The 23,901-nt window shown below is 34.3% G+C and overlaps 1 protein-coding gene across 9 annotated transcripts in view; it reads left to right on the top strand.

Annotated features, from left to right (window-relative positions):
* LOC129945574 (small conductance calcium-activated potassium channel protein) overlaps positions 1–23,901 on the top strand; it is a 424,927-nt gene that overhangs the window by 152,098 nt on the left and 248,928 nt on the right. For 8 of the 9 annotated variants that reach the window (XM_056055387.1, XM_056055391.1, XM_056055393.1 and 5 more), the window contains exon 3: positions 15,004–15,105. The exons of the other annotated variant lie outside the window; for it this stretch is intronic. In XM_056055387.1, coding sequence (XP_055911362.1) covers positions 15,004–15,105 — 102 coding nt within the window. The remainder of the gene's footprint in view (positions 1–15,003; positions 15,106–23,901) is intronic. 9 annotated transcript variants of the gene reach the window in all.

Genomic DNA, 23,901 nt, shown 5'->3' on the forward strand with positions numbered 1-23,901 from the left:
AAGTCTTGTCTTGGCTCAAAGAAAACGTGATATCAATATCTGATATCCGTATTTTCTCTGATAACCAGGCCGCTATCAAATCTCTGGACTCTGTTTTAAATAACAGTCCATAACTGTCGAGACATCTCTGATGGAGACAGTTTAATATTAACCTTTGCTGGGTGCCGGGCCATAGAGACATTCCAGGAAACTGTAAGGCAGATGAACTCGCCAGGAACGGTACAGCACAGCCCATCCTACCAACATCACCACGTGTCAAGCCACAAAAAACATCTGGCCAACACTGGACTTAAAACGTTCAAGGTGTCATAACCGGACACTGTCTAGTAGGAAAGTACGCCACGAGACTAGGCGTATTCTCAAATGACTTTTGCAGAAGCTGTATGGACGAGGAAGAGGAAGAAACGGTTCTTCATCTTCTCTGCACATGCCCTGCTCTAGCTCGAAAACGCAAGAATTACCTAGAAGAATTCTTCTTTAACGATCTTAATCATATCGGTATAATCGGCCTCTCACGTTTCGTAAGGGACTCTAACTGGTTCCATTGAGCTTAGGAGGAAGCCTCAAGATTCATGTGGTATCACAATAGGCCATTAAACTGGCCTAAGTATGTCCGTTTCCATCTTGGACAGCCACTATAACCTAACCTAACCTAAGGGTAAGGGAACTACGTAGATGTCTGAAATGTTTATCAGTCAATGTTTTGAGTCAACTCGACATTGTAAGTTTTTAAATAGAAGTCTTTACTCAAAATTCAAATCTGATTTGGTTGACATTTCTACCAAGACGCTTTTGACCATGTTTAAGTAGAACGAAAGTGACGAACCTCACGAAATGCAAAAAAAAAAAACATCTGAGAACGTTTCTGAATTGTTTGTCTTTCTATGATGGAATTTATAAAAGACTAAAACTAGAAAATGAAACTTGACTTTAAGTCATTGTTCAGAATTATCATCCAAGGTGTATGATTTTGACTTATCTTATACACGAAGGAAAGGCATTATTAAATAGGAGAATGTTGGAAGAAATTGCAAACATTGAGTAATGAGGCTCCAATGTTGTCCTTATTTCTTATACACACTCTATAAAACTTATCTATGTGTTTTTTTGGTTGCTAGTTCCTTGATCACATTGCTCATTTCAGGATTTTTTTTGATTCTGTTCTAAAAGTTACTGTGAAAATATCGATTTTCTTAAATACGATTTTGTATAAACTTTATAATTATTCTTCACAAACAATTAATAGAATTACTTACAAGTTTGTCAAAGAGTGGTTAAAAAACTATGTTAATTAAACGGAACAGTATTGGATCGAAGACTACATTTTTTTAAAAAAGAGGATTTGTTTTCAAACTTATTACGCCAATTCTATTTTTTTAATTAAGTTCTTATCAAAGCTACTATAAGATGGTCAACGGAAATTGTCTACGCGTTGACTGTCCGACCTAAAAATGATGTCACAATATGTTTCAAGGGTGGTCACGTCTCATATACGCAACACATTTTGGTCAGCATTGACTGAAGGGTGTCATTTGAATGGTAGTCGAAAAACCTGAACAAGAACACCAACAAAAATCAGCTACAAAACAAAAAAAGTACACAAATATGGTGTCTCATTATTTTGGCTTTTTTATGCCAAATAATAAAAATTTTAAAAATACAACTAGTTTATTATTTTCCTTGACGAAAAAAGTAAAGTTTAAGGTTAATAAAAATGCATACATAAAAAAATTCTTTCCCAGAAAATAAATTTCCAAAAGTATTAATTTTTTATAGTTCAAAAAAATCAAAAAAAGGCCATACAAACTTTATAGTTTAGATCTTTTTTTTTGAAGGACAATTTTGAACCTATTTCGAGACTATTCTCATGAAATTCAGCTCTAGAGGATGCGGCACCTTGAAAGGTATCACTCTTAAAATCACTGATTTTACGTTCAGTTTCTAGATCAAAATAAAAATACTTTAGTTTAATGGATTCTTATATTTGCACTCAACCTTTTTAACAGGAGATTTGAAGGCTTTCGATATGCTGTAAAATTTTCCGTCGACAGGTCAATCTTATGATAGATAAATCATACTTATGATCGATGAAAATGGTAATAGTTTAACTACTATCATCCAGTCATATTTTTTGGAACACACTTCTTAAAATAAGTAATAAACTTTATGCATTATTTGAAATTCACCATCAAATATAAGGTGTGAATTAATTTAACACTTAGACTTTTCAATACGAGAGCTCTGATTTCAGTTACCTCAACTAAAAGCTCTCCCGAAATATACATTCGACTGAATGACAATGAACATTTTGGTATTCAAATTAAATAAATTATTTAAGTGGCACCTTGAGGGTGCGGTGTTATACGTTAACGTTACCATTATACCATTACCAAAACATGAAAAACCTCAACAGCCAAATTTTGATTGCCATTCTAAATGTCTCTCGTTGGCCTTAAAGAAGCTAAGAGCCTAATTCTATGCACGTATATGTAGCGGTTACATTATGTTTCGAACAGAGCTAGAAAATTGACACAGATGTCAGTCAAAGAAAAAAAATAAATTCCTATGATTAAATTCAACTACAATATTCACAGCTTTATAAGTCGTTCTTTTCTTCATGACAGTTGGGATAATATGTCAAAATTCAAAGAAAATAAACAATATCAATTATTGCTGATGATGATTATGATGATGTACAATATTTGACAATATAATGTTTGTACTTATACATTGTCAGAGATGTAGAGCAGTAATGTAAATATAATAAAACCAAATTTATCCAAAAAGATTGGTCCTTATCCTTATCCTCAGACCCATAAAGGAACCTACTTATTCAACACATTTGGGTTAACTATAGTTAGAAGGGATATTTCAAATTATCGATTTGAAACTTTTTTTTTAGTTGGGATAACTTTTCTTTCTATTTTGTTGTTGTCCATGACACTCTTGGATACCCTTTGTATCACATCTTTTTCACATTTTTCTTTCCTTAAACAAATAAAACTTGTTTATTTGTCCGTGTTTAAAAAGCATATAGTTGAACCCTAACCCTATACTATCCTGAAAGTGTACCTATTCAAAAAGTAAACATATAGAAAACAACAACAGGATCTATATTCTTTACTTTGCTGTCGTTCAGGGAAGTGAGAAATATTATAGAGCAACAGTAGAAGAAGAACAACAACAAAAAATGCTGTTTTAAAAAATGGTTAAAAGGAAACATATACCGTTGAGAGTAATAAACGATTACACTATGCTTGACAAATACGTGCTAGCAACAAAACGAATAGGTCGGAGAGTAGTACACTACACAATGTGAATGTACACTGAGGGAAAAAACTTAATGGAATTAACACACAAATTTATTTACGTATCGTAAAGATTTCTGCACAAATACATTTTATGTATTCGTTACATAATTAATTTATTTTAATTCAAAACAATTTAAGAGGGTTTAAGTTAAGTTTGAGCTCAAAGGAATGTGTTTTGCACTCACTAAAGTCATCTATATAGTCATTACATAAATTTATGTTTTCTTTGCATAAGTATTGAAAATATCTAAGTTATTATTACATCCATCCAGGTACTTAAAACATGATATTAAATCATTACATATATAAAAAATATATGTACTTATTCGATATATATATTAATGGCTGGAACAAATTTTCAAAGGATGTCTCCTTCTCAAACATGTGCCCATGTCGTGGAGACAAGTCAAAGTAGTTTTTATACCGAAAGTGGGTAGGCGAGGTCACGAATCCGCGAAGGATTTCAGACCAATAAGTTTAACATCTTTTGTTCTTAAAACCTTGGAGCGCATTCTTGATTACCATATTAGAGAAATCCTAGTTGGACGACCTCTCGAAAGCTCTTATTTTATGCTTCCTAGACATAGAAGGTGCTTTTAACAACGTCCTTACAGAATCCACAGAAGAATCACTCGTTAAGTTCGGTGTAGAACAGTAGAAGACTTCATTCGAAAATGGATTATTTCCATGCTCAGTGGTAGGAAGATTCGAGCCTCTCTAGGCAATACAATCGCAACAAAACACTTGAGTAGGGGAACACCCCAGGGTGGTGTTCTTTCGCCTTTTCTATGGCTTCTGTTGCTCTTTACCACTAAAATTAAAGTACCGCCCTTCACGCTACCACGACTCAACGGTCAAATCCTATCATTGTCTTCCAGTGCAAAATATTTGGGAGTTATACTCGACTTTAAACTAAACTGAAAACTAAATATTGAAGTACGGGCTAAGAAGGCCTGTGTTGCCTTCTACGCCTGCAGCAAAACTTTCGGCAAAAAGAGGGGACTTCAGTCGAAGATGATTTTATGGACGTACACAGCCGTAGTACGTCCAATCTTAACATATGGTTCGATTGTGTGGTGGCCTGCTCTAAGCAAAGCCTATAATATTGATAAGCTAAAGAAGGTTCAGAGAACAGCTTACGTGGGCACCACAGGGGCCATGCGTACTTGCCCAACGGACGATTTAAACGTTATTTTGGATCTTCTGCAAATCGACCTTTTTATTAAATACATAGTCTCCTGCAGCGCTATTAGGACGAAGGAATCAAACAGCTGGTTGTCAAAACCTTATGGTCACAGCAACACAACGAAATTGATTCCCTCAGATATTATCTCGGTAGACACTGACTACTGCACCCCTACATTGAACCTTAGTAAGGGTTTTAAGGTTATTTTCCCATCCAGAGAAGATTGGGAGGATGACATCGTGTCGATAGGTTTCGACACAACCATCTTTACTGACGGCTAAAAGATGGAGTGCGGAGTTGGTTCTGGGATCTTTTCTGAGTCCCTAAATGTAGCCAAATCCTTTAGGCTTCCTGACTTTGCTGGCGCTTTTCAGGCTGAACTGCTGGCAATAAGGGAGGCATGTAAGATACTTAAACAAAACCCAAACCAAAACTGAAATGTGGTTATCTTTACAGACAGTCAGGCAGCTGTCAAAGCCATTAATTTTGCCATATCCTCATCTTAATTGGTCCAGCAATGTCACGGTGAGCTTACGATCCTGAAGGCGTCACCCTGATCTCGGTTCCGGGCCATAGTGGTATCGTGGGAAATGAACGGGCTGACGACCTAGCCAGGCAAGGATCGGCCCTTCATAGCTCACTTGCGGAAATGGTTAACATTCCTCTTAGTGCTATGAAGGGTAAAATCTTTTCTATCTACCAAACTGAATCAAACCAAAGGTGGAACAATTTACCCAACTGCATTATATCTAGGAAGATATGATCCACCTATAATAAAACCCGTACAAACTATCTTCAATGCAGGCCAAGGCAAGACATAGCCAGGATTGTTGCGGTTTGTACCGGACATTGGCCTATAGGAGTTCATGCAGAGAAGTTGGGTATCTCTTACAACACCTTTTGCCGTAGCTGTAGTGACCAAAGAGAAAGTGAAACGATAATCCATTTCCTCTGCAAATGTCATGCTTTGGCAAACACTAGAATGAAATACTTTGGAAAAGCATTCTTTCAAGAACTTGATGAGCTATCTGAGACAAAGAGACCTAATCTTTTTTCTCAATGCTACAAAATGGCTCTAACATAATCGCTATGAAGCTTCTCTATCAATCTATCCGTTTCAATCAAAGGTCAAACGAGTTTTTGGTATCAAAGCGGCGCACTACAGCGCTAATTGGATCTCAGGCTAGGTTGCCTTGAGATCGCCATTTCTACCTACCTACCTACCTTTTCCATATATGTATGAACCTTTTACATAAATATCATTTGTGTCGGTACATATTTTTCCTATATGTCAAATAGGCATCTAAGCTTCTTTGTAATTATTTGCATCAACATTTATGTAAGAATACACCAAAAGTGAACAAGTTTCGTTCCTTACTTACATTACCATAAGCTTAACCCTCAATACGACTCACTTTAAAATTACACAATTTATTGACTCAATTCAAGTTTCATGTAATCATTACATAGTGCCCTGTATTGTTTGTTTTTTGTGGCTTTAGTGTTTCAATTACTCTGACATAAATATTTGTTTTGTTCTTGGATCATGATTTAATATTTTTTTAATTGATTACATAACTTTCTGTAACCATTACATGCATGTTTTTTGAGTTTTTGCGTCTGTAATTAGTATAAGGTACAGTCTATAGTTAGGCTGAAAAAATAGATTTCGATGGGAATTTCTTTCCGAATATAAATTCAAATGTAATCATTACATTTGAACTTTAATCATTGAAAAGAGGTTTCATGCAAATACTATTCAAAATTGAGAACACCCATTTTACATAAAAGTCCTTACACTTTTCCTTCAGTGTATATACATATGTGTACATTACATATACGAAACAATATGCAGTGAAAAATAAGTAAGAAAAAAATATATAAGAACATACAATGCACACGCATACGCAACACACACACTTATACACATGCATATACATATGTTAAGATATGTAGATGTTGAAAAGTTTGAGTTTATAGTACACATATACATATGCATATAAATATATGGAAAAAGTGTAAAAATGAAAGTACCTACTTTATGTTGCTATTATGCTTTTCCTAAAAGAAGGGCTGAAGGCGTTCATACATTTTTATTTGCCACAATGTTAAGTGATACATCGTTTAAAAGGGTTTACTTTGCAGAATGTGGATAGCTATCGGAATTGATTTTTTTTTGTTGTGTTCGTTTTCATTTAAATATATGGTTTATATACACGGTAGATCCAAGTTTGTATATATAGGGTATGTTTGCTTTTATCCACAAAAGGGCACATAAAGTAAACTGAGATTCACTGTGCTCTATAGTTAACTTTAAGACACTACGGTAATGAAAATGTATGCATTCGTGATGTGTTGGTTGTGTACTTTTAATCTACAAGACAAACAAAATGGTAATTGTTAGTAAAAAGTGAAGAAGACATTTTATTTTTAAGGCTGTCACTGCGAGGCGTGCATTTATTTTAAAAATTATTTTAAGCTTGAGGTAAGAGAAAGTTCCTCAAGTCAAGTATAAGTGGAAAGGATGCGGGAGAGGTGTATTATTAAATACTAATGTAATTGTTTTGATTTTCTATCCGATTGAAGATCTTTGTAAAAGTTCTTTGTAGGATAGTCATGCTAGTGGCAATGGCGGATTCAGACTTTTAATCACGGGGGAAACTCACACACTTAATATATAAAGACGAGTTTTCATTCAGCACTTAAAAATGTTCTTTAATGTTCTGTAAAGGAGTCTAAGAAAATGTGTTTCTTATTCTACTCTCTACTATTTAAAAGTATTCCAAGATTTCAATAGTTTTCTAAACATGTCATATTAAAGACAAAAACAGAAAAGTTAAGAGAGTTTTGTCGCTTTTTTCAGCCTTGCTTACTTGAAGATTGGAGTTGATACTAGAAAATATTTTAATCTTAAAGGAGTCAACAATACTTAAAAATTGCAGAGAGAAAAATGTTTGGTTCACTCACAAATTGACCGTTTCAGAATCTCTTTTTACTTAGGTTCTTAAGAGATTCAAATGTGCTTTATATTTTTCAATTAGCCATTTGTTTAACAAAAGTGTCACTTTTGTTGTTTTTGGGACATTTATATTCTTGAAATTTGTGTTCAAATCTCAGTTTAGTTCAAATTCACTTCAAAAAGTAGATTTCTTGAATTTTTTAAGATCTTAAAAGATTTATTCAACAGGCAATCAATTTTTCAAAAAAAGTTATGGTTAGGTTGTTGAAACGTGATAATTTTTTCAAAAAAGTCTGTGTAAAGATTCTTCCTATAGTTTAAGATGCAAAATAAGTTCTTTTTTTCAAAAATTTAAACACCATTTTATTTCTCAGAAAAACCTAGAGTAACTTATTTTTTTCGAAAATCATTGTAGTGTTTTTTTTTACCCCTTTCTGAGATATCAAGTTTTGTAAAAAAAAAATAATATTGTTTCAAAAATCAAAAAAAAAATACTTTTTTGATTATAAAAATCATCATCAATTTGAGCTTGCACTGAATGAGAAGATTAATGAAATTGTCGATTAGTTCCTAAGAAAACTTAAAAACAAAATAATAGTTTTATGAGAGGTACCACTCTGGGGCAATGCCAAAGAATTTTTTTCTTGTAGAAAGAAGGCAAAGTAAGAGAAAAAAAGAGAGAAAGGTTTGAAAAATCTATCGGTTAATTTTTGAAAAATTAGAATTTTCGATTTTAAACCAAAAAATTTGTATGCTGTTATTTTTCGTATTAAAAAAATGAAAAATTGCCTGAAGCTAATCGGCTGAAAACCTTGATTTCAATTTCAATCGGCACAATGGCTTAGGCATTAGGGGCCGAGATAGACAAACAGGTAAACGGAACCACCATAATGTCAAGTTTGATTCGAAATTTTCTACAAATGCAATACTTTCCATATATTCTTATTAGTTGCAAGTAAAAATCACTTCAATGTTCACTATTTATGTGCATCAAAAAAATAAGATGGAACTCAAGGCTAGTTTCAGGAATTTAAAGGAATCTTAATATGACGAGCTCTTAGTGAAGGTTTCTTCTTAAGAACTTGAATGTTTGCTCTTTTTCTTAGAAACCATTTTTATGAAAATAATTGAAAAATTATTTTTGAGAGCAAACCACTTTTTGGTAAATGTCATTGAATTAGTAACAAATCTTTAGATGAAATTATCAATTGTACAACTTAAGTGTATAAGCTTTAAGATTCATATGATGAATTTGTGCTGTAGTTTTTAGAATGGGGCTGAAATCACGATAGTGACGTGGATTCCAGCGCAGATATGGTAACAAATTTAATTCTTTGTGGAATGAGAAATTTTATCCCAAATAGGGTGAAATTTATCAAACCCAAAGAGAACTCATGGTTTGATTCAAGCTGTAAAGAGGTTATTAGGATCCGAGATGTAAGTTTCCGTTGTTTTAAAGCCAACCCGACTGAGGAAAACCGGAATAAGTTTAAACAAACTAGAAAGACCCGTAACAGTTATATTCGACGAACCAAATTTTTGCATGATCAGAAATTAAGGCAAAAAATACTACAATGTCCCAAAGGTAGTAAAAATGTCTGGTCATTTATAAAAAACGTACGAAACACCACGTCATCCTCGGTTCAAACGCTCGTTCACAATGACACTCCCTATGTAAGCTCGATTGATAATGCCAATTTGCTTGCAGCACAGTTTGCTGTTAATTCGACGCTACCGAAAGGTGCCATGAGTCCTCCTGTTCTTCAGAGCGTAAATGATTCTATGAGACGAATCTTCTTTCGCACTCGTACAGTTGCAAGAGTACTGAAAGACCTTGACATACATAAATCCGCTGACCCGGATAGTATCTCCCCAATTGTTTTGAAGTGGTGTTCTTCATCGCTGGCAAAACCACTGCGTAAACGTGTCCATCTTTCCTACTCTACAGGTCTCTTTCCAAGCGAATGGAAAATAGCATTTGTCCAGCCTGCCCCTAAAACAGGCGAATCCTCCTCTCCCTCTATCGTCCAATAGCACTCACGTCCCTTCTTTCCAAGGTCATGGAAACGCTGATTAATTATTAGCTCAAGAAATATCTCGAAGAACGGAAGCTTCTTAATGATCGACAGTATGGCTTTCGTAGCAATAGGTCCACTGGTGATCTCATGGTTCATCTCACCGAACAGTGGAACAAATCTTTACATCGTTTTGGAGAAAGTAAGATTATTGCACTTGATATTTCAAAAGCATTTGATAGGGTTTGGCATCAGGCACTCTTATCGAAAATGCGTGCTTTTGGTATTGATGAATCCCTTCTTCGTTGGATTAGAAATTACCTTTCAATACAAGTTGTATTAGATGGTTTCAAGTCTGAAATTCATAAAATAAATGCTGGTGTCCCCCAGGGCTCCGTTTTGTCTCCGACTCTCTTTCATATATTAAAAAACGATCTTTTGTCTATCACTTCTTATCCATTACAGTACCCTCAGCTTTTCATATCTTAGATTCACATCCTTGTCCTTCGGATGTGGAAATTCAACGGCAGCGTATGATAAGCTCATTAAATTCTAATCTTGATAGCATTGTCCAATTTGGAATCAAAAACCGTGTAGAATTTAATGCTTCGAAAACTATATGCAGTCTCCTGTTGTTAAAGCGTAACGCACCCCCGATGCCACTATCTATTAGTGGCACTTGCATCCAGGAAACTAATCAACTATCAGTACTCGGTATGTGTATTACAGACCCTTTCTTATGGAATGATCACATATTCGATATCGCCAAAAATGCTACCAATTGCTTACGATTTCTCCGACGATGCAAGAAAATTTTTCATCCCTTCTGATCTGGCTATAATCTACAAAGCTTTTCGTCCAAAGCTTGAATATAATTCGCATATCTGGCAGGTATCCCCAAAACAAGTTTAAATCCCTTGGATAGAATTCAAAAAAGGGATTTAAAAATGATAGGTGATCGAAACATTTACATCACTAGAACACCGCCGCAATGTTTTATGCCTTTCGTTGTCTCATAGATATTTTTACAAAAAATGTTCTGTCGAATTAGCCAGTTGCATTCCACCCCTTAAACAATTCAGCCGTAATACTCGCACTTCTAGGAACGCTCATCAGTTTACCCTTGAGCTCAATTTCGGGCATGCAGTCAAGTATAGAGATTCTTTCTTAAATCGCACATCGAGAATGTTTAAGGCTTTGGCCAACTCTGTTTTTCCCTCCCATTTTGATGTTCAGAACTTTAACACGGATGTGCACCAGTATCTCCTGTTAAATCCTTCCCTATTCTATTCCCTAACGCTCGCACTGTGTTTAAATATAAACAAATAAAGGGTACAAATAACCTCTTAAGTGCCTGTGAATTTAAAAAAAGTCCTCATTAAAAATTGTTACTTTTGGCAACAAAGCTTTAGGAAGTAAAAAACAAATTTTGTTTTCGTACAAATAATTTAAAATATAATTAGAGTCATATCCATCAAATCAATGCGATTAGTTTTGAATTTAAGGAAATTCCTACAAAAATACAAACAAATTATCTCCCAGGGGACTCATGACCCTTACGATATCCCCCACCTGGATCCGCTATTGGTCAGAGGTCTGGCTTAAAACTTTGCCTGTGCCAACTTAAAGTTTTATTCTAGGATATTGCTGCTTGGAAGGAGTTTTATAATCCTCCAAGAATAATTCTTGTCATGAAGAGTTCTTGCACACAGGAATTCTTGAGGGTAAAAAATTGGTGTAGCTCCTTCAAATTATTTATTTTAATATTTGTTCCGTCCACCAAGAGCTTACCAAAGTCTGACCTTAATGCAAAAAAAAACAAAAAAAGTTTTGCTTTGGTAATACAAACAATTTTACATTTCTCCATCCAAATATCAAAACAAAATATCTAACTTATGTGCATTTTTAGTGTTTCGATATGTTTTTTTTTTGGGGTTTGTTTGTACTGCTGTGTTTTTTTTTTAAATAATTTTATGGAATGTTTCGAATATGGTTTACCTCTGAATATCTTGAAGAATCACACTAAATTCCTTAACAAAATACATATTCTTTATGTTTATATAACATAAAAATGTTGATGTGATATATTTTCACAAAAAGGTTTACTCTTAAAAAAAATATAGAAACAAAAAAAAATAACAAATATTGGAAACTAACTTTTTTACGAGAAAATGAGTTTAAAAGGACTTTGAATGCGATAGAGTATGATGATGAAAATAACTTTTCAGGAATTTCATATAATCTTTCATGCATTTCAATAATACCTTCGTTATATTGAAAATAAATTTAAAAGAATAGGTTCTTCCCATTTTTTGTTTCAAGGTAAAAATGTTTGAAGGGAAAGATTTTCTAGATGCTTTAAGACTCAAAAAAATGGAATTATTTTGAATAATAACGTTTCAAAGTAGATAACTTTGCTTTCTTTAACTTGATGATTTTTGCCAATGAATGCTTAATATTTATTAAAAACCAAAACCTTATTGGGTTAATGAAATAAAACTGTTGCACAGGTTCTGTCATTAGAAGTAACCATCTTTTATTTTTGTCTTACAATTATTAAACACTGAAAATCAACTTAAATAAACTAATTTCGGGCTTATATTGCAAAAACGAAGTGTCATATTATACAATTTATGAATTAATAAAAAATTGCTTTAAAATTAAAATTGTCTGTAACAATATCGATTACATGTAAATTAAGGTTGAAATGATATTTTTGGGGCTATTTGCTCGGATTCGCCTTAAAACTGTAGGTCCGCTCTTTCCCTAAAAACATTACTAGCAAACAAAAACTGTTGTGAGTTGTAGGTCACTTGGCCTTAGTTCTAAACGGACTGCTGTGCCAGCTAATTTTTATGTATTAATTATCAATTTATTATAAAAGGCTTTCAATTTATTATAAAAGGCTTTTCTACCCAGCTGAAATCATGGCTATAAAAGGAGTCCTATCATGGCTTAGAAAAAACGTTATATCAACTAATGATATACGCATCTTCTCGGATAGCCAAGCTGCGTTAAAGTCCCTAGACTGTGTCTCCACTAACTCTCTAACAGTCTCAAATTGTCGATCATCTCTGACGGAGATGACATTCCAGGAAATTGCAAAGCTGACGAACTTGCAAAAAGCGGAACAACTTTACCTATGCTGGCTCACAATGCTAGCATAGGTATCCCCTTAGCTACATGTAAACTCACGCTAAAGCAAGATACCATAGAGAAAACAAACTTCAGGAATAACACCACCACTTGTTTAGCGACTTAACTAATTTGGCTTAATCTTAGCGCCAGGCGCTCAAAACAATTAATGTCTCTGAGTAAATTGCACATTAGCTACGTTATTGGTGTCCTGATTGAGCACTGCTTAATAGGAAGGCATGCTATTCGACTTGGAGCCCCTGCAAATCATTTTTGTAGGAGTTGCATGGACGAGAAGGAGGAGGAGACAATCTCTCATCTTCTGTGCACATGCCCTGCCTTATCACAAATTCGTAGAGTCCACCTTGGAGACTACTACTTCAACGATACCAGCGATCCAAAAAATTCTGACATTATTTATCTCCTACACTTCATTCGGAGCTCCAATTGGTTCGACGAGTTAAGCAGATCAACCGATCCATGTGGTATCACAACGGACCATAGGTCTAAGTGTGTTGGACTTCCCAACCAAAAGCCACTTTAACCTAACCTAACCTAATTATTTAGAATCAAGTCTAAAGTACACAGATCAGACCAACAACCAATTGCAGTTCTATGGAAACTTCCAGATCTTTTTGGGAGGATAAGACATTCCTGGAGGACGAGTCAATCCACTTCCTTACAGATGGGTCAGAAACTAATGATGGGGCTTGCGGAAGTATGTACTCTGAACGACAAAATATAAGTCTTTCATTCCGCCTTTCCAATCACTGTAACGTGTTCTGTCCTGTCTTAAAGAAAACGTAATAATAACATTTGATATCCGGATTTTGTCAGACAGACCGGCTGTCTTAAGATCTTTGAATTCTGTTTCTACAAACCTTATAACATTCCAGAACTGTAGATCATCTCTACTGAAGATGGCACAGCATTTTAACATTAATTTTTGCTATGGGTGTTGGACCATTGAGATATTCCAAAAATTGTGAATCAGACGAATTCGTCAAAAATAGTACAATGCTACCAATTCTACCACGTTTGGCTTACGCTGGCATACCAATTGCTACGTGTAAGGTTTTTCTAAGGAAGGAAGCTATAGAGAAAACCAACACCAGTTGGAATAACATAACCACGGTTTAGGTCAAGAAAAAAATCCTGCCTTCACTAGATTTAAGGCGCTCAAGGTGCTTAATATCTCTGAGCAAATTACATTTAAGCTGGATAAATCGGTGTCATTACCGGACACAGAAAAGCACGCCACATGGCTGGACGAATTTTTGTGTTTTTGAATTTTTTTAGAAGTTTTATGGATGAGGTAGAAGAAGAGGAAGAAACAGTTCTTCACTTCTTCTGTACGTGCCCTACTTTATAATTATCTTAGCGAACTCAAGCACACTTTTATAACTAGTTTTTTATGTTTCATAAGGAACAACAATTGATTTCATTGAGGTCAGAAGAAGGACTCAAGATTCATGTGGTATCAAAATGGACCAACAACTGGTCTAAGTGTGTTCTACTCCATCCCTTCTGACTATGATTTGGAATATTAACACTGTCAAATCTTCTAGGCCATAAAGCTAAATGTGAAAGTATTTCAACTTCTCAAAGGGTGTATAAGACATGATTGCTCAAAATTTGGGGTAGTGTTTAAAATTCAAAACACCCAAAATATCACACCCTTAAAGGTAACCACCAGGTATTTCCTTCAATTTGATATTAATTTAAAATTATTTGTCACATTATATGTTTCTAAAAATTGTTTTGTTCAATTAAGTTCAAACTAAAAATTAAATTCATTACACTTCAAAGGATGTTATCAAATTAGGGTTGAATAAATAAGTGAATACATTCACGCTTTTATGATCTAATTTCTCATTAAGTAATCATATTTTCCTTTTGGTGTTAAGTATGTACGTGGTTAATGACATTAAAGATGTTCAATGTGTCGATGGTGATGGTGACATCGAGAAAAAGGGTGTTTAGATTTTTGATAAGAATTTTGTATTATGGTGTTTTAAGACATTTCATATACTCGCAACTACTTCTTCACTTCACTTATATTTGATTTTGTTAATAATTTTGTATGAATATTTTGTCCGAAAACATTGTTTGTGCATAACATTTTATTTAAAATAATATTTGTTTTTATTTTATTTATTTAAAAGTTGTCTGGGCAAGTACAATGTCTTACTGTGTTAAGTGTATAAAAAAGGATACAAATAATGAAATTATAATTCAAATTATTTGTATGTGTACCAATGTACCCCATTTTTGGAAAATGTGAATAATATTTCTTTTTTCTTTGAATTATTTTATTATTTCAAAATATTACATTTTTTTCAATAATACTGTAAAACGTCTGCACTTTGTTAAAAACAAAAAATTTCTTTCCATCAGGGTGTCCTTTTAATGCCTCCTCCTTTGTCTGAGTGTAGGAAGATCCGACTTCGAAGGGCTTTCACTGAGGCAACAAATGACACTATGGCGTACTCGAAAATGGTATTTAAAAAAATAATATCAACATTTTACAAAAAAAGGAAACTAGTTCCTTCAAAAGTAAAATTTTATGAGTTTGAAAAGCACACGTAGACAAACAAAAAGTAGTGAGCATATCCTCCTCTATACCTTCCCTAATATACTTGTAATTGGCTTTGACTCATTATGTACAAACAAAAATCTGTAATTTTCTTTATTATTTTTATAACTTCATAAAATGAAATTTAAATCATTCTAGGTCAATAAATTAAAATTAAAATAAATGGTAATAGGTCACAAGAGTTTTATGCTATTAATAAAACTTTCACTTCTAGAGATTTCCGGGCTAATATTTATATAAAAGTGATAAAAAGAAAGTGTTTAATCACTTTTCTGGATTATCTGTGTAATTTATAGCAATTTTAATTAGTTGTAAAATTGTTTCTCTTATTAAAAAATTAAATAAAAAAGCGCATGTAAATAGTACACACTTCACAATGCAAATAACTTTTGAGTAAATAGAACTTAAGTGTTCGATTGTGAAGGGTTTAACTGTGTCCCTGTCGTAATTAAATGAAGGAGTGACCTTTAAGATTTGACATTCTAAAATTAGTATATAGACTTGATGAGGTAATTTGCAGAAGACTCAAGTCTAAGATCATCAAGTTGTAAGTTCAGGTGAATGTTTTATTCTTTTGAAATTTGTCTTCAATAATATTTGTATTCTTTTTTCTGTTGAGCTAATGGAATTTGTATACGAATATTTTGAGCGATGGAAAATAGTACTCAACAAAAATGTTTTATGTCTGTTTTATTGCTTCGGATCAAAAATAATACAAAAAATCGGTCAAATACTCAAATTTATTCCAGTGTTACAATGTTACAACAAATAAAGATAAAGCCTTAAAATTTTAATTTAATATTCACAAAAAATGGAGCTGGTGGAGCTACAGTCCGAGGCGGACCTGGAACTCAACCAACATGCTCGTTTCCTAGATAGCTGTCTCTAGTTTTGCACGCCAAGTGAGTTGAGATCCTCTCCCACCTGCATGTGCCACCTGAGTCGCAATATTTCCCTACTTTCCCCTTAAACGGGATTGGATTCGAAGACCTTCCGGGCTGGAGTGTTGATGTCCATGCGTTCTACATGAGCCAAGTCGGTGGACGTTTATTCTTTTATCCAGGTCGATATCGCTGTTAAGCCCTTATAGTTCGCCGTTGTATCTTCTCCTCCACTCTCCATCTATGCAGACGGAACCAAAATCACCGACATTTTTTTCTCTCGAAGCATCCAAAGACACTCTAATTTTTTTGACAGAGTCCAGGTCTGAATTCCATAACAAATTGAGAACAGGGATGATGAGCGTCTTATAGATGGTTTATATGCTCAAGAGAGGACTTTAATACACAAGCGATTTGCAAGAGTTATTCTTCGGTTGATTTTAGCGCTGTAATATCTGAAGTTATAGAGGTGCCTAGGAAGACAAAGTCCTTAACTACCGCCCATGATGACGTTTTGTTGAAAACGACGTCGTTCAATGTCCTTTTCTTCATGACAGCACATACACAAAAAACAGATTTTGAGTTAAAGATGTTGACGGATGTTTTTGAATTAAAAGTTAAAAAATAATTTCCAAGAATTCTAGATCATATAACCTCGTATTCAAGGTATACTTAATAAAAAGTTGACGCTAACAAGTCAGTAACTTCATCAACAATCGATTTTTTTTCAAAGCCATTGTAGGCATCAATATTTAATAACAAAATTTATGTTGTTCAGTAACTAAGTTGGGGGTTGGTACGAGTAAGTTGAGATGACAGATAGTCACAAGCTGCCCTTGCTGCGGGACTTTATTGGCGCTAGAAAGCGCCGTTTAGATAATTTAACGACACTAGACAGCCATTTCGTCTCGTTCAGAAAGGAAATCAGATCTATGAGTTTCATCTCGGAACGTTCATCAAGATCTTTAAGGAATATTCTAGAACTAGCAGGACATTAACAATCCCTCTCTGAATCACAGTTTCCCCTTTTATTAGTCTCCGCAGCTATGGCAGTGAGTATTGTGTGGGATACCGAACTTTGCTACATGCTTCGCATCGGCCAATGTCCAGTACATATTGCAGTGACTCAAGCCATATCATGCTCGCATCTGCTTAGAAGTTTGATACAAGTTTGAAAAATGTTGTCTTTCATATCTCCAAAAGGAATATATACCCTTTGCTCAAGTGAGCAATAAAGGGCTGACCCTTGCCGGACCAACTTGTCAGCCTTCTCATTTCCATCAATGCCACTATGACCTGGAGCCCAAATAAGAGTGACACGTAGGTTTAAATTTATGCTGATAACTTCATCTTGACTGGAGACAGCTAGCTAGGGACCGAGCTGGCTGGAGACGCTTGTTGGTTGAGGCCCAGGTCCGCCCCGGACTGTAGCGCCACCTTAAGTAAGTAAGTAACTTCATCTTGAACCAGTATGTGGTCAAATTGATAACTATAACAGCCTCATGGCTGCCATTGCAGATAGCAGTGTTTTTATTTTGATTTGAGTATTTTTACCGTGTCATGATGGTTAGTGCGTTGGATTATCTTGGTCTTGGGTGCGATCCCTGCCTGTGCCACCTAAAGTTTTTTTTCACGGGTACTGCCTCTTGCGAGGAATTGACAAATTCTCCAAGAGTAATTCTTGTCATGAAAAGTACTTTCTCAAATTAGCCGTTCGGATTCGGTTTAAAACTGTAGGTCCCTTCCATCCTTGACAACAGTTCTCGCACACAGGAATGGTTGTGAGTTGTCAGTCACTAGGCCCTAGTTCTCAAACGGACTGTTGCGCCACCCAATTTATTTTATTTATTATTTTGCATATTTCTTTAAGAGACATTGAAGGACTCGGAGAAGATTTTCCGAACCATCTCCAGACTCCATCTTTGACTGGTCAGTAAAGATAGTGGTATCAAAAGTATTTCGTAGCCTCCCAATCCTTTCTGACAGGAAAGATGACATTTAAATCATTTCTGAGGCTTAAGGCAGGGGTGCAGTAGTTGGTGTCTGTAGCAAAATTAACCACTGGTAACAGTTCACTACTGTTGCCATGTCCATTAGGGTCTAGAAAACCAACAGTTAGATTCTTGTGAGTCTTAGCAAGCTACATACTAAATATTTAATGTGTAAGTCTACTGAAAGGAGGTGCTGAATAACATTCATCACATTTATTAGGCACGATCGAAGGGCCCCTTTAGTGCCGAAATTATTCTTCGGACTTCCTTTGGTTTCTTGATGTTGTATTTCCTGTTTAGTGCAGGTGGCCACATAATTAATCCATTAAACAAAAGAAGTAGTACAACGGCTGTGTACGTCCACAAAATCATTTTCGATTGAAGGCCCCACTTTTTATCAAAAGTATTTCTACAGGTGTAAAGTGCAATGAATGCCTTCTTAACCCGTTCTTCAATGTTTGATTTCTAGTCAAGTTTGGGATCTATTATGATAGAGATTTTGCTCTAAACAGTACTTGAGCGTTCAGTTGGGGAAGGGTGAAGGTAGGTAGTATAGTTTTGGTCTTAAAGAACATCAGTTCAGTTTTGCTGTGATCAACACCTAGTTCAATGCTCGCAGCCAAGCCCTGAATTCGCTTATCACGGGGCAAACTTTCCTGAGACCAGTAAAACCAAATAATCAGCATGAGCTACCACCTTCACCCCACAATTTTTAAATTTTACAAGGATCTTATTCTTGGCTACAATCCACGGAGAGAAAGTATTAATAGCCCATAAAATGCTTTTCCTTGTAAAAACAGAACTAATTTGTTCTTAAGGAACTGGATTCAAATCAAATCAAATGGGGTGGCGCAACAGTCCGTTGTGAACCAGGGCCTAGGGACTTACAACTCTCAACCATTCCTGTGTGCGAGTATTGTTGTCAGGAATGGAAGAGACCTACAATTTTTGGCCGAATCCGAACGGCTTATTTGAGAAAGCACTTTTTCAAGACAAGATTTACTCTTGAAGGATTTGTCCATTCCTCGCAAGAGGGAGTACCCGCGCAGTGATTGAACCCAAGACAGTCCAACGCACTAACCATCATGCCACGGGTACTGTACATGAACTGGATTGGTGTTTGGAATTCTAGGCTACGTTTCGAGGTTGCAATTTCGGCAGCCCGGAAAATGAGTTGCCATTAGTACTTCCAAAGACTAATCTGGAGAGGCTGTCCACAATCCGTCAGGTTTCTTCAGGAAATATGGATTTCCAAAGTTCTTTCAATAAGACTTTACTAGGTCTGGCAGAATCTTCTATGTCTTCCATGGATTAACTTTGTTTTTTGGTAGTTTTTAAACTCGCATATAATCCTTAAGGGAATCCTTATATGGTTGGTAAAAATCTTGTTTGTGGCAGATATTGAAGATCGTTTTGGTCAATTTCTTTAGAGCAGAAAGGTTCTACCTTCGTTCTACCGAAATCAGTTGTAATTTAAAAATTAAATATTTTTGTCTCATACACACATAAGATGCATTTTTTAAAATACCTCATACAAAAATTTACTATAAAAACCTGCGGATAGTGAACTAACAGCTAAAACGAATAAGTGCGTATACGTCCAAATGTACAACTTGTGTTTGTTTTGTTTTAAGTTCTGCTCCAAAAAGAACGACAACATTTAATCGTTAAAATAAATCAATTTGTGATATCATAAAACAACATAATATTTTCGAAATGAGTCGAATCTTAATCTAACTTTTTTCCAATTAGTCATTAAAAACTCAATAACCGAAGTTACATCACAGCCTTAAAATTCTGATGAAAGTCTGTGTACTATCCATTTGTGAATTTGTTGTACGTCTACACAGAGATTTGCTCAGATTGATAATACTCTATGACCCTATCAAATCTGACCATAAAGTTAATCAACCCTTAAATTCGTCCTACAAAACTTACCTTTGAATTACAAAAAAAAACCACCCACCCACATCTTTTCACTATAAATTATCTTGCCTACTGAAATGAAAGTAACATTTTTACAACCATCCAACTTTATAATGAGTTTACTTGGAATTACTCCTTTGTTCTTATCCTTAAATGATCTTTTACAACCTTATTAAATTTTCTCGTCAAAAAGAATTGAATCTCTTTGATTTAACTTTATCCTTAAAATGTATATGTGTAAGTGTGTTGAACTTCACTAACCACAAAATGTTGTGGGCACAAAAATTACTTTCTCGTAGCCTAGTCAAGTTCATGTCGTTCGTTGTTATATGATGTATACTTTGTATAAAATAAGTTTCTGAAAATAAAAAAAACAACACTACATTTCAAAGCCAACAGAAATTGTCTAGAAAACACATTTAAGAGCGCAAGAACAAAGTGCCAACCCAACCCTGTCGACATGGCTAATGGAAGAAAAGTAAAAACGATAAGAAAACATACATTTTAATGTAAAAGCTATAATTTATTGATCCAAGCAACCAGTTGTATAGTGCAACGAGAATATGAAAATTCAATTGTTTCTCTAGACTCTGGTCTATAAATAAGAAAAAAATGAAATAAGGAATAATCCCCAGGGGATTGTCAGAGAAGAATTAAGATTGCTGATTCAATAACCGTATATGATTTATTTCTCATAATTAAAACTTTTACTTCTGTCTTTTTGTGATAATTAAAATTTAATAATAGAATTAAGCAGCAAGAATATTTTTTATCATCATCATTATCATTGATTTTGCTCATGAACTTCAGTTTGTCAAAGTTGAAAAAAAAACTATATTTCGGCCATTTTCTTTTATATCTGAAAATTGTTTTGTATTTCTGGTGTTTACAGAAGTTCTTATTCTTTCTACTAACGAAATAATTTTGAAATCTTTATAAGTCTTCTTTTTGTCTGCTATCGTTTTTAGTTGTGTCTCTCTTATTTGTTTATCCTTCCTAACATAATATAAGTTCGAATGTATTATGCAAAGCTTGGTAATAAAAGTAATACTCCCAAAAAATCTTGCTACAGGGCTAATTGTAAAGGTTGAAAAGAACTTTTAAGGGTCTTCCAACCCTTAAACCTAACAGAAAAGCTGTCCGCAGGTTTTCCTTGATCATTTTTTTACAATATCTAAACAAACTTCTATTTAGAATTGCGAAATTTTGCCTCCGATTGCACCAATTTTTTACTTCTAGATGATTTAAATTAAACAAACATTTATTGGATTCCATCTGAAGATGAATCCTGCCTTAAAGCCTCTCTTTTTTCTTCGTAACTGGAACTATCTTTTCTTGACAAAATCCTTTTTACTGACTTAAAGGAAACAAGCTGTATTAAACCTGCAAAAATCGAATTCACGATTAAGTATGTTCATCTGATGCCATTAATAACCTTGATTTAGAATCTAGACCAGGAATCACTAATATTGATAATTCATTGTCCCAATTGTTGTCTGAAGAAGTAACCATTTCTGGAATTGCTGATGCATTAGCATTTTTTAATTTTGACGAAGCAGTTTCAAATTTTTATAAAATCCTTAATAATTGTTTGGGAACAAATCTACCCTTAAAGAAATAAAGACACAGAAACTTTAGCCTGTACACGAAAACTTACTTTAAAACTCTATCTCCAATCAACTTCTCTTTTCATATTGAGTTCTTTAACATATGTTAATAGCCCTGAAGTAGTTGGTGAAGAATATTTGTATACCCTTTTTGCAAACTAGCTTTACTCATATACCTGTGCTACAATATACGGTCCTTGATTTTGCATCCGTGTTGAATGATGGCTGCTCAGCCGGTCCCGATGGTATTCCCCCGATAGTATTAAACAAGTGTAGAAATGTTCAGTTGAACCCTTAATTTCTCAGTATATTATATAAGAAGTCATTTCTTACACCAATATTTAAAAAAAGGTAACAGGGTGCACATAATAAACTACAGCCCCAGTGCAAATTTCTTGCATTCCTAAACTTTTTGAATAAGTTGTTTTTGAGATTGTAGCATTTTTTGCAACACGGTTTCTTACAAAAAATATCAATCATTACAAATCTCCTCACATTCTCAAACATTTGTTTAAACGTTTAAAAACAAGGTTATAAAGTGGACTGTTTACACACTGACTTTTCTAAAGCTTTTGACCAACTAAGGCTTGGAGTTATTTTATTCATAGTTAAAAGTCTGGTTTGCCAAAATTTGTCTTAACTTAAATCAAATCTTACCCTGAAAACAGATTGTGTCAGGTAAAACTATAATATGTCATTCAGAACTTTTTGTTGCTCAATTAGGTGTTCCCCAAGGAAGCCATCTAGGCCCTTTTCTGTTTATTCTTTCTATTAACGACGTAACGTTAATGATAAAGTGTTCTCTTACAAGCGGACGTAGTAGGATAGTTTTACATTTTAGTGCGAAAAAATAGCCTTTCTCTCAACCCTTTAAAATGCCAGATGATAACATTTATTACGCAACGTGGATGGGATGTGACCAACACAGAACTTCCCAACCCGTCTGCCGATTTGTCTTGCTTAAAAGGTTTATGGGTTTTCGTGTTTTGTTAAAAAAAAAACTTGTCAGTTAAATTATTTAAAAAAAATACAAATTACCAACAATATCTTCAATATGATGAAATAGTTTGATTTTAAAATTTAAGTCAAAAACAATTTTTACCAATTTAAGTAGTATTTGCGTACCATTTTTTATAGGTTTCAATTTTCTTATGAACAAAACTAACTGTTGGATTTTGGTAAAAAATGTACTGGATGTTGAAAAATAATATTTTCTGTGAGATAAAATTAGTTTGAAGCCATAACCTCAAATTTTTGAAAAGACATTTCAGTCTAAAATCAATTTTTACCAACTTTTAGTAATGTGTTTTGTTTAGGTCCTTATTTTTTATAAAAAAAACTGTCAATCTAAAATTTTTACCAGATGTCAAAAACCTCATTCTTCGTTGCATACAATGATTTTGTAGTCTCGAAGTGACAATTAATGTTTTTCAGTTTTTATTTTTGATTTATACAAAAAACCATTAATTTGACTCTTTTTAAAAAAATACATATTTTTGTTGATACCACGTAACAATATATAATATTCCATTTAATTGAAGTCGCTAGCTTTATTGATTCATGAAATATTTTGGGTTAGCCAAAATGTTCACCTGTTTTTAAAATTGTTTTGGTAAAAAAATCACCCACTCAATTTTGTTGAGAGTCCTATCTGCACCTTTCTTCAAAATTTATTTAAAGTCGATATCTCTACTGGTTCTTGAGCTATGTAGGTTGGAAAAACTTCGCGAACGAAGGGTCTTACGGGCGTACGAACGTACGTTCACACGCACGCACAGACATCTCTCTAAAAATCTTGTATTTATAAAGGGTGATTTTTTTTAGGTTAGGATTTTCATGCATTAGTATTTGACAGATCACGCGTCATTTCAGACATGGTGTCAAAGAGAAAAATGCTCAGTATGCTTTGACATTTCATCATGAATAGACTTACTAACGAGCAACGCTTGAAAATCATTGAATTTTATTACCAAAATCAGTGTTCGATTCGAAATGTGTTTCGCGCTTTACGTCCGATTTATGGTCTACATAATCGACCAAGTGAGCAAACAATTAATGCGATTGTGACCAAGTTTCGCACTCAGTTTACTTTATTGGACATTAAACCAACATTAAACACATGGAAGATTTTACGCAAAGATCTTGGTGTAAAACCGTATAAAATACAGCTCGTACAAGAACTGAAGCCGAACGATCTGCCACAACGTCGAATTTTCAGTGAATGGGCCCTAGAAAAGTTAACAGAAAATCCGCTTTTTTATCGACAAATTTTGTTCAGCGATGAGGCTCATTTC

This window comes from Eupeodes corollae, chromosome 2, assembly GCF_945859685.1.
Source record: "Eupeodes corollae chromosome 2, idEupCoro1.1, whole genome shotgun sequence".
Lineage (NCBI taxonomy): Eukaryota > Metazoa > Arthropoda > Insecta > Diptera > Syrphidae > Eupeodes > Eupeodes corollae.